The sequence below is a fragment of the Mytilus trossulus genome, chromosome 14, assembly GCF_036588685.1.
Source record: "Mytilus trossulus isolate FHL-02 chromosome 14, PNRI_Mtr1.1.1.hap1, whole genome shotgun sequence".
Lineage (NCBI taxonomy): Eukaryota > Metazoa > Mollusca > Bivalvia > Mytilida > Mytilidae > Mytilus > Mytilus trossulus.
Window position 1 is genome coordinate 16,851,046 of NC_086386.1, and position 13,127 is coordinate 16,864,172.

A 13,127-nucleotide genomic window follows, 5' to 3' on the forward strand; every position below is an offset into this window, starting at 1 on the left:
TAGGGACCACACTATAATGTTGAGAGGGACAGCATTGTAGTTTTGAGCATGACAACACTGTAGAGAATGGCAACTCTTTTGAGAGAGACAACACTAGTGTGGATAGGGAAAATACCAAAATGTAAAGAAGGACGGCATTGTAGTGTGGAGAGTGGAAACAATATTGAGAGAGACAACACTAGTATTGCTATAGGGACCAAACTATAGTATGGAGAGGGAAAACACTGTATTGTGAAGATTACCAAACACTGTAGTGTGCAGATGGACAACAATGTATTGTGGATGGGGTAATATTGTAGTGCAGAAAGTGACAATGTAGTGTGGAAAGTGAAAACACTGTGGTGTGTAGAGCGACAACATTGTAGTGTGGAGGGGGACAACACTGTAATAAATGGCAACACTGTTGAGGAGTATACAACACTTAAATGAGGATCCAGAGGGACAGTATTGTACTGGTGAGAGGTATGCAACACTAATAATGGGGAGATGGACAGAATTATAGTGTGGAGAATGACAACACTGTAGTGTACAGACACTGTAGTGTAGATGGGGGTAACATTGTAGTGTGGAAAGGGAAAACAATGTAGAGAGTGGAAACACTGTTGAAAGAGACAACGCTATTGTGGATAGGGACCACAATATAGTTTTGAGAGGGTCAGCACTGTATTGTGAAAACTAACAACACTGTAGTGTACAGGCACTGTAGTGTACAGACACTGTAGTGCAGATGGGGGTAACATTGTAGTGTGGAGAGGGAAAACAATGTAGAGAGTGGAAACACTGTTAAAAGAGACAACGCTTTTGTGGATAGGGACCGCAATATAGTTTTGAGAGGGACAGCACTGTATTTTGAAAATAACAACACTGCAGTGTTCAGATGGACTTTTGTGTGGAGGGGGTACAATTGTAGTGTAGAGAATGACTACACTGTAGAGAGTGACAACACTGTAATGTGGAGACGGACAACTGTTGAGAGGTATACATCACTACAATGAGGAGAGGGACATCATTGTAGTTTGGGGAAAGACAACACTGTTGAGAGGTATACACCATCTAAATGAGGAGAGGGACAGCATTATAGTGTGGAGAGTGACAACACTGTAGTGTACAGACACTGTATTGTGGAGAGGGACAACATTGTAGTGTGGGGAATGACAACACTGTTGTGAGGTATACAACATATAATTGAGGGGAGGGACAGCATTATAGTGTGGAGAGTGACAACAATGTAGTGTACAGACACTGTAGTGTGAAGAGGGACAACATTGTAGTACAATGTAGAGAGTGGCAACACTGCTGAAAGAGACAACGCTAGTGTGGATAGGGACATCATTGTAGTTTTGAGCATGACAACACTTTAGTCTGGAGAGGGTCATCATTGTGTAGAGAGTATCAACAATGTAGAGAGACAACAATAGTGTGTATAGGGACCACGCTATAGTTAGGAGAGGGACAGCATTGTAGTGTGGAGAGTGACAACACTGTAGAGAGGAATTAACAAGGCTAGACGCCACTGTTGTGTGGAGAAGGACAAGACTGTTGTGTTAAGACAACAACACTATCGTTTTCAGAGGGACACCAATGAAGTGTGGATTGTAACAAACCTATAGAATTGAAAGGAACGCCCTTGTTGTGTGGAAAGCGACAGGCTTTAGTGTGAAAAGTGACAAGACTGTAGTGTGAAGAGTTACAAGACTGTAGTGTGAAGAGTGACAAAACTGTAGTGTGCAGAGTGACAAGATTACATTGTCGAGATAGACAGTACTGTAGTGTTGAGAAGGACAGCACTGTAATATTGAGAGGGACAATAACTACAATATTTGTGCAGTTGCTCTTTTTCTATGAAGTATGAAATGTTTTCCACTGTATTGTTGAGTAGGACAATAACTACAATACGTGTGGAGTGGAAGTGCAACTACAATATTTGTGAACAGGACCAATATCTATATATACATTATGTGTTCGGACGAAAAACAGTTGCAATATGTTTGGAAAGGAACAATACATACACTATTTGTGGAGAGGGACAATAACTGCAATATGCGAGGTGAGGGTCAAGTAATACAAAATTTGTGGAGAGAGGACAGTAATTAAAATATTTGTAGAGAGGGATAATGAAAACAGTATGTGACGAGACAGAAACTAACTACAATTTGTTGAGAGGAACAATAACTACAATATTGGTTGAAATACTCTTATTCGAAATGTGTAAATACTTCATTTTGAGGTCAACAACAAAATATACTGTTTGCAAGACTTTTGACTCAAAATTTTTGAATTTTTCGACAGGTAACTTTTTTTGTGGTATAACATACTGGTACTCGGGAAAAATCGAGTAACCAAAATAAGTAAACTCAAGCAAATAATCGGCGTAGTTTGAGGGAAAAGTTTACTGATTCCTGATGATATTGTCTTGTTAAGAAAACTTTAAACAGTTAATTTCCCAATAATTTATACCGATTGAAAGCTTGATTTTATTTCTTTGTCTTTCTCTTAGTGGACTTTGTACCAGAATGTCCTACTACGGACAAGGTCACCTGTAAAAAAAATGGTACAATCCGAGGTCAAAAGTCGGTAATCTGAAAATAAGCTAATGGTTTTTCACAGAAAAAATCTTGCAGGCTGACATATAGTTATTGTGCATATCAAATTTCACATTTTAGTTTTAAACTATATAAACGGAGGCTTTTAAGCACTTGTGTAGCGTACAATGGTTCATGTGCATCTTCCTCATTGACCACTTCCCATAATATAGTAGACTATAATTTAATTCATGACAAAAAACTCTTTTTAGTTGATTTAGTATTGTTGATATGTATTTTCCCTTTTACAGTTTCTCTCTATCTACTATATGATTTGCCTAAAAACACAAAAGTTGGTTAAAATGTTCATTATAGTGCAATTTGGCCATGCTTGACTTAATACATATAATATTTTCTTGCTTGTTATAGCTTCTGTCTACCTATTACAGTTTTTATGATAATGGGCATAAACCAGAAATGTTTAGATCGCTTGGTCATATGGACAAGAAGAGCTTAAAACTGTTGTTGCATTTACTATTTTGTTCACCTTGAAGGACTTGAAAGTGAATCTAGTCCTCTTTATCAGAAACAAGAATATATAAATAAGGCCGTTAGTTTTTTCGTTTGAATTGTTTTACTTTGTCATTTCGGGACCTTTTATAGCCGACTATGCGATAGGGGCTTTGTTTATTGTCGAAGGCTGTACGGTGACCTTTAATTTCTGTGTCATTTTGGTCTCTTGTTGAGAGTTGTCTCATTTGCAATCATATCACATTTCCTGTTTTTATATGACAATTACAGATTAAAAACCAAACTAACTGCCTCTATTTACATGTATGTACTATATCAATTCAGTATCCTCCTATTCTGAGATTCGTCGGATAGAAATCGATCTTGTTAAAAAAAAGATACAAGCACATCTGTTAACCCGTTTATTGAATTTGTTATATATCTCTATACAAAATCTGTAATAGCTTAACATGAGAAATGATATAAGAACTCTATAAAACAGATCAATATTCATCATTTATTTCGTATTTGGATGTTCTAAAATCAAGCGAGTGCTTGGTTGGTTTTGCGTTTAAAAGGGGAGATTTTCTTGGAATTGGACAATAAGGATAATGCTTGACAACTCCCAGTAGACGGTTGAAAAAAATGAGAAAAAAAATACACCCGTTTGAAATAGATTTTTTAAAAACACCAACCTTACCTTAGTGAAAATTGGAAAACACTACCCAGTTAGTAAGTTCTTATAAGCATATGTTTCAAAACTTTTAGTTATATTTGTGCATCCAGTATAAGCAATGTTAAATTTGATGAAGTCACGATTCTGTTACTTATCTAACAAATGTTTGTTTTTGCTTGTCATCTATTTCAGGACCGTGACATTTTGTGATTCTATCTGCAATTCCCTGATGACGCCAGTATTTTGGTATACAGCATCAATATAAAAATAATGCCAGTGAGACAACTCTCAAGAGATCAAATTTATAACTATAGGTCACTGTACAGCCTTCAGCAATGAGTAAGGCCATACTGCATAGTCGGCTATAAAAGGCCCCGAAATGACAAATTTAAAACAATTAAAACGAGAAAACTAACAACAAAATACCAAAAATGAACTGAAAACAAGTATGTAACACATAATTTTGCATGGGGTCCTGGCTAATCCTTGCGACGCGCAGCTAGATTGGGCCGGATCCCAGGCTTCACATAATTAACAAAGAACAACCAATGAATTACAGGCTCCTTGAAAACACTGACATTTTTCGTTGCGTATCCTTTTATTCCTATTTCTCTGCTATTTTTATCGAAAAAGTTTAGCCTACATTTGCTTCGGGAATTGTTATCGTAAGAATTTGTAATTAGGTAATATCGATTTACATAAACACCATAAAATCAAACTATCAAAAGTGCCGTATCGTGCAAAGAAGTCGGGTGATATCCCAGAGCCTTGTGGAATATGTTAAATACTCCAAGTCATGTTGGAATAGCACTCTAAAATGTGTTCCTAGCTTATCTCCGGTTTTAAGAGGGCAATAAAAGATAGAATTTTGATGAACTGGAGAGATTTAGACCCGGTAATAAAACAATAAATTTCCAACTCGAACCTCTTGTACAAATTCGATATACTTCTAGTGTATAAACAAATACAACTTGTTGACAATTAAATAAGACTGGGCGACAGTTTTCATATCTATGGCAAATTTATTGTTCACACATTTGTATTTCGTGTATTTTCTTTATTATTATTGTCGATCTCAATATTAAATTGAATTTAACATTAATTGTTTTAATATAGAATATTATTTACAGAACATAACAATGTTTTATACAATTATTCATGTAATTGTCTCCCCTTCATATTTCTAATTAATCTCAGTCTTGTCATGGCAACAAAACTCAATCTCTGTGCACATATAGCCATCTTTGTTAAATGAAAATAATCTGGCAAGATGTTGGAAGCTGAGCTCGAATTTTAGCAAATTTCGTTCAATATGATACAATATCTTTATGATTGAATAACATTCGGAGGTTCTCCGGTGTCTACTTTAATGTTTGTCATAGTGTCCGAAACTGAGCTTGTCATGTGATGAGGAGTCTGAATGGGAGATGTTGACACGTGATTATCGGATGGATCGGACATTGGTATTTGCATCGTCACGTGAGGACCCGGATAATCGTCAATAGGATCTTGTTTTATTGTAACCTGCTGCATTGTGGGTGTCTGTGAGCTGTGAACTTGGTGCTGCATGTTGGGAATGTGACCGGAAGTTTCATTGTGATATTCTTCTATTTTGATATCATCACCTCTTTTTTTATTCTGTTTCCGCTCTTTTGCTCTGCGATTTTGAAACCATATTTTAACTTGTCTCTCTGACAAGCCTAGGTTTTGAGCAAGTTCGGCCTTTCGACGAATTGTTATATAACGACTGTAATGGAACTCTTTCTCCAGTTCTAAACGCTGATGGTCACTGTAAACAACCCGATATTTATCTTTGGTTCTGGTCTTTCCTGTAAAAGAAATAAAATAGAAATAAGAATATATTTCTATACATTGTTAATGTTTTTTCCTTTATAGAACGCTAACTTTTTAGAGACAACAAATGGTTAATTTCAGTGTCGGTTTCTGTGTGTTGTGAAATAACACACACTTACATGCCCATATTGGCATAAGTCAAGACCAGATACACTGACGTAAACCATTGTGTGCCTCAGTATTTTCTTGTTGTGTCTTTCTGTAATATACAATTTTTGTATCTATCACTATATCGGGACAGTTTAACATATCTTTTGACCAAGATTTTATTCTGCTTTTGTGGCACCAGTTTTTCTAATACCTTTTAGGGTACCTGCTGGTATGATGTTTCGTTAAAAATCTTAAACTGTATTATAGATAGTACTAGTATAAGATAGTCAAGAATTTGAGCCAATGTTTTAATCACAAAATAGCCATAAAAATATCTTGTGAATATCAGAATTAGCTCTTTCTGTAACGGTGTAAAATACCAAGATTCTTTAGAGTCGAATGGATCATTATAATTTTAATGTACAGAGGAGAAAACAAACGGTTATTACATTATTATTGATGAATATTGTCCATCGTAAAATATATCATAGTTTTACGTCCGGTTTCAGGTATGTCTTTGATGGTCGGGTTTATATACATAAAAAAACACGCCATGAATATTTAGAGATACCGTTTGGAAAATACGGGAATATTTCGGGGATTTGTATGCCCTTTATGTTTTTTTTTAGTTCAAAAATGAACCATTTGATAAAACAATCAAGTGAAGTAAGTTAGAAAGATTCAATTGCCTATAATGGTGTTAATGTTAGATTGGTGTCAAAATTATAATGCCTTTTAATTTATTGCTCGGTGTTTTTTCTATTCTTTTGAATTCGTCTTTCTGACTGGCTAGAATTTTTCATAAGTTTGGAGCAAATCAAATTGAAAAGCAGACACGGTCTAAGTTAGTATCCATGTTCGTCGAACATAAAGAGTCATTAACATTCATTTCAAGAGCCGAATGGCAAAACAAACAGAGAGATGTCTATTGTCCATTGTCATACAATAACTTTTATTTCTGTTTTATTTCTATATCATTGTTTTTTATTTTGTTCTTTTTTTTCTTCTTAGTTAGTTAACATTTAACCTCCCCCTTTAAATGCTTCACAACACGCCCAAAAGACAAATCAGCTATGATTTTGGTATATTTTGTAAAACAAATATAATTAAATCAATCGTGTACCGTGAAACGTTTAATATATTTTCTAAATCAACCTCGTGCTAATAATTCTTTTATTTGATAATAAATAAATTGGAACAAGATTGGCGTTTTTGTTTTCCAATGAATTAAATCATTTGAATAATAAAGTGGTGAATGTTACACTTCTAAGCTAGTGTTTGAAAATAATTTCATAATGACAAGCCAGAAAAAAAGCTTTCCCTTATTTTGAATAAATAAAATATGAATTTCTATCTCCGATGCTCCATTTTTAACAACATTTGTCTCTATCCCTTGTAAATATTTTTTTCATTGCGGAATATTACAAAACGATTGACACAGTCATGCTAATCGTACTAGACTCTTGGTAACAATGAACTTTTACTCGTCCCTAAGTTGATAATCTCCGTAGAAATTGCGCAATTATCTGATAAAAACAGGTGTAAATTGCTTTCATCAAACAATTTAATCAGAAATTCATTGTCCAGACTATTTTCTAATTTGTTGAGGTGCGAGTTCGATTGATTTTCTATCTGTTTGTGTAAGATATATACCGAGGTACTCGGTTTAGTATAAATAAATCAAAAGATATCCCCCATGCGTAATCAAAGACTATGATATCATTTTCTTTTACGTCGCCCCGTTTTTCTTGTAATTTATTAATATAAAATAAAGATTCCTAAATTCTTTCTGCTTTATTCCTGAAAACGCTTGCTTTCTTTAAGCACTCTGTGAACCTGACATGCATATTTCTGTTTTCAATATTTGGGTTTGCACATGGCTGTCTATACTTTTAGTTTAGTCTTCATATGACCTTTGGTGCATTTTTTCCGTCAAATAAAAAGCAACTTGATCATAAAAGTTTGATAACAACATTATTCGGCTTTATTTGTTGGCACAACCCAATATAACCAAATGCGTACCCTTTCAGAAAAAACACGCACCGAACCTATCATTGGTTTATCAAATGTAAAGCTTCGTTTTGAAAAAAAGAATTTGGTTGACAATATTATTTTAAGAGAATTAAATCAGTGTGTTTTACTTGATCTTTTAGTATACAATGACGTACAATGCAGTTTTCTCTTTTATATATATTTTTTTTCTAATATCCTAACTTCTTTTCTGTTACGACTAAAACTTATTATACTAAGTTATGTAAATATATGTAATTTTTGTTTCATCAGAATTTGAAAACCACAAAATCCATTTTAGTAAATTAGTTTATCTATTCTAATTTGTTTTCAATTTACCACCTACAACGAATCCGTTTTCTTATGTCATCATGGTCATTTCAACTAATTGAATTATTTAATTTTTGGGAGATTTTATAACTAATGAACCGTGAAGGCATGAAAGCATTCTCTTTCCCCGTCTATGTTTATGGTCTTAAAATTTGTCATCATAAAATATGTACCGTAAATTTAATTTTTATTGACGGTTTATGTAAACAAATAATCGAAGACCCTAAAAAAATTAAGAATAAAATCATAAAAATCAGTTTTATTGCAGATAAATGTTCATTTGTATTTCAAAACTTTCCGGACAATTACGACTTAATCGGTTTCATTTGGTTATTTTCTCTCATGTAGGTCTTCCAATGTACGTAACTGTACCGTATGTGACAAATGGGTGCGAATTTCTACGCGGCTTTGATGTACGGATATCACCAAACAACGTAATAGACCCGACAAAATCAAGTTAATTCGATTACCAGTACAAAAGTAAATAACACTCTTGTATTTAATTTACACATTAGTAAACATTTTGGTTATTCATAATACATTTATTGTAGTTTTCTGTGGTTCAAAGTTCAACGATACGGAGAACCTTTATTTGAGAATTGTTATAATATAGACTTTTGGCTTATTCCATCTTTTTCATGATCCCGTTGAAGAAAATCGGTTATGTTTATTCTAAATAAGTTTGTCTCCTCTTAAAAGCAGTAAAATAATTTCTGTTTAAAATTCGGAATCGGTAGAATTCTTATGACGTACATAAACCTTTTTTTCCGGAATAAATTTTTTTTTCATTATCCGGAAAACTGACCAGTTCAAGATTTTTTTTAATGGACAACCACATTCTCTGTTTTGCAATAAATGTTACAGAAATTTATAGAATTTGCAGTGCATCCTTTTGAGTGTAATAAGTGTGTTTGTCCGACTTGATACATAGTTAATTCACGTTCATTTGGTCTCGTAAATCTGAATTTATTTATTTTTTAAATCTCAATTTTAATCCAAAAACGACATAAATAGTTTGATATATGTAACATTTAAATTTTCATTAAACTTGAATTTGGACTGATTAATCTGACAGATTTTGATATTGGTTCTCTAATATTGGCAGATGGTGTACCTTCTGCAGACAGAATAAATATTGGCTGAGAAAAAAAATCTTTTTACATAGAAACCTGAATAATTGTATCACCACCAACGAAATACTGAAGGGAAAATTCTAAAGGGGGTTCAATTTCAAATCCTTTCAGCCCGTTCAAAAGTATTACATGAATTGACAATTGTTCAGAGAGAACTTATTTAAGGCAAATAAATCGTCGCGTGGCGGATAAGACTAAGCACCACAAAGATTGATGTTCCAAATTTTCACGACTTCCTATCAGAAATAATAATAGTTTAAAAGGCAATTGGTTATCCCACCGACACCTTCTTTTGATATTAATGAAATAAATTTAAACGGGAACATATCACTTAATCTGTTTTATCAAATCAAAATTCTCTTTTGAAAAACATTATTGATAGATTTAAGTCATTCTTTGATTACAAAATATTCAAAGCTCCAAGTGCGATGATAGGTGATCTATGATATAGACCATGGACCTTCTCCAAGGAATCTCTGGCCGCAAATATTGCAAAATTTTCGTTTGATCAAATATATATATAAGAAGATGTGGTATGAGTGTCAATGAGACAACTCTCCATCCAAGTCACAATTTGTAAAAGTAAACCATTATAGGTCAAAGAACGGTCTTCAACACGGAGCCTTGGCTCACACAAAACAGAAAGCTCTAAAGCTATAATAAATATATAAATGTTCATAATTGCATGCTTGTTCATTCAGAGCGCGTATTATACTACAGCACATCATATGTGAAATTATTCTCGGACAATTTCCCAAACCAAGGAAGAGTACAGCGTTACTTGCTCAAAATATCCAACCCTTTTTAAATATTACGGGGTTTTTATGTAAAAGAAGGGGGGATATATTTTTTTCTTCTCTCGGTTGAAACTTTAATTTTGAAGATTGTATATAAGCTTTTGGTATGCACATGTTTGATTTAATTTCTATTAGTATCATTGGCTAAATTACAATGCCATTATGGATCTTTATTCGTTTTAAACAACCCATGAAGGTGTGAGGCATGCTTAAAATACATATAAACAATACCAAAACACACAATTGCAAAAATTCTATATGTTAAATGTATGAAAATTCAAAATAAACATCTAAAAAAAAAGTCGACCACTTTCAAAATTATTTTAGGTTAGTTTTATGTATTTCAAGTTAAGACACATCCATTCGCAGATGAACAAAATAGCCCTAAGATACCACCATGGACATTTTTTTGAACGAATACACCACCGAATTATTTCAATTTTTGTTTTCGTCTTGCCTATATTTACAGTTGTATACTTAACGTGCTTAACGTAAAGCGGCTAATATTACAAATATAAAAACCTAAGACACTGCATGGCAACTTATATGCACCCTGTTAATAATAATAATAATAATAATAATAATAATAATAATAATAATAATAATAATAATAATAATAATAATTTTGTTTTTAATAAAAAAAATTCAATTGTGGAACTCGTCCACTCAAAGAGATATTTATAAATCATACTATAAAAATACTTTGAGTATAAATGAACCAAAAACTGGTTCAACTGTTTAAACGCTTACAAAGCCAAACATTTTCTTTGATATATAAAATCAGTAGTTCCAAGGTATGAACACCGGTCAGCCTTATTTGTGTATTTCTATACCAACAAATAAATCTTTCGAAATCCGTTTTTGTTTCCATCTTTACGAAATAACACAAATTTTAAGGGTAAATAACAGAGTTGAATTAGTACTTTTGTAAACAAAAAACAGGGATAATTTTCGTTTTGATGAGGGTTTAACAAGAAACACAAATTCTTGCAGAAAGTGGAGAGAAAAAATCCTTTAATATATCTAAACTGCTGAAACAAATATGTGTAAGAAGGAAATATGTGTAAGAAGGAACTTTCTTATAATTGTCCAACTCACCTGGTTGTGGACCCGTTGGAACATAGGAGGTTTTCTTCATCCAATCATACGGGGGTCTTATCTGTTTGTTGGAAGGTGAGCCATTGCTCCCACTGGACCCAGTTGATGTAGTAGGGGACCCCGTGGGCTGTGGTGACGTAGACATATTATTCATGTTTCCATTGCCGCAGTGAGTCTGGACATAATCGTTCCTGTATTGATACATAGCGTTCATGGAATGCGGACTGACAGTACCAGTTGCATTGTTCATTGGCGAATAGTTCATATTTCCCGTCCCATTCCATTCTTCTGGGCGCGTCATACCTGGGCCATACATAGGATAACACTGAGCCTGTTGAAAGGCCGATGATGGGTCAATGTTAAACTGTTCAAATCCATGCGGTTGAGCAGCATAATGTCCATTTTGTCCAACGTATCCTGGAAAATGTCCGAAATTGTAGTTAGCTGGGGGTGATGTTCTAGTCTGATACATTGAATTTGAAGGTGTCTCCTGACACAAAACCATAGTACAATCAAAATACTATCTGTCCATACAAATTTTTAAAATAAGTTCGTTCGAATCGCACAAAATTGGAAATTCACTAAAACACGGCAAAAAACTGTTCCTCGAAATAGATGGATATTTGACAGGTAAATCAATTGCAGACTTTCCTCATTTTCAATTTATTATTACCTGAAATTTGAATGTTGTCAGTTTTATTGATACACAAGAAGTTTATGGATATAAAATGTCATAGTAGAATAAACCACGCCTTCCTCATTATATAGCACTGTTTCATTGGATAAACACCTAACGGCCATATCGTACTTGACCGGAATTTCTTTGATCTGGAACAAATTCCTGATATAATTTTCGGCAATATACCCTATTAACCAAGACTTAAACAATTAATAACAAAATCCAAACCGTTATTTTTTTGTCATGACCGTGTCACATATTACTTAAATACTGTTAAATGATTTAAAAAATAGTATTTATTTAATTACTGTTAAATTATTAATTATATTGTTTGACCATGACAGAGACATATAATTTGGAAATTTTAAAGTGGGTTAAAACAAGGATTTGTATAGTTAGACTATGATGTGTATAGTCTAACTATACAAATCCTTGGTTAAAACTAGTAAAAAATATTCGATATAGTAGTGGTTTTTTTTTTAATTTGTATATAGTTCCGCCTTTGTAAAAAATTTATTAGATGAAAAAATATTATTTTCCAATTTTATTAATAAATAAAAAAAAAAGTTAAATCACAGTGACTGTCTTCAAACACTTTTAACTAGTATGAATAACATGTATTAAAGCGTTAACTTAAAGTAGTTCAGCAAACGTAACTTTTCAACAATAACAAAAAATTCTACTTGACCCCCCCTTTTTTTAAATGACGTTTGGTTTGATTACGCGAGGAGATTATGTGTGCCAATTTTCATGAAAACGTAAATAGTGCAATTTTTTTTTAAATTTGATAAAAATACAGCAAAAATGATGGGTTTTTTTTTCTCCATTCATGAACAATTGATAAATATGAGTTATTTCAGAATAAAAAATGTGTAATTAGAATACTTATAAAACACAGAATATACAAATTATTTAACAAACAAATATTTGTGTTTATCTTAAAACTAAAAAAAGTTATGTAGAAAATACGGCCACAAATCAGAATTTTGAGCAAATATACCAAATTTCTACCTCATTTTACTCAAAAAGTAGCTCTTGAAGGTATATTTTTTATTACATATTCCATTTAATCAGATAAACATAGTCTGCATGGAAATTATTATCAAAATTTAAACACGGGATCAAAACTGTGTCTTGCGCCCTTAAGATGAGAGAGATGCCATGTATAAGATGCGTAGAGAACATTGGTCAGAGAAAGGTAAATATAATTACCATATACTGAAATAACTATAGCACACATGTATAGAGTTCTCTGCCCTAGACGATATGGATAAGGCAAAACGATAAATTATTCCCCCTAAAGATGAAAAGATAACCATAAGGTCAAACAAATAAAGACATGAGATAATATTTAGTACAAATCATAAATACAGGCGAATTGGACACATTTTTTTTCTAAATAAGTTCCTGCTTCCATGGATTTTACAC

At 33.0% G+C, this 13,127-nt stretch overlaps 1 protein-coding gene across 1 annotated transcript; it reads right to left on the reverse strand.

The window, feature by feature from the left end:
• Positions 1 to 3,486: 3,486 nt before the first annotated feature.
• Positions 3,487 to 11,739, reverse strand: LOC134695904 (homeobox protein CHOX-CAD-like). Its single transcript, XM_063557387.1, has 2 exons — positions 11,021 to 11,739; positions 3,487 to 5,537 (listed from the first exon to the last, which is right to left on the reverse strand). The coding sequence occupies exons 1-2, from the start codon at positions 11,523 to 11,525 to the stop codon at positions 5,035 to 5,037; spliced, it is 1,008 nt and encodes a 335-aa protein (XP_063413457.1). The 5' UTR covers positions 11,526 to 11,739; the 3' UTR covers positions 3,487 to 5,034.
• Positions 11,740 to 13,127: the final 1,388 nt, after the last annotated feature.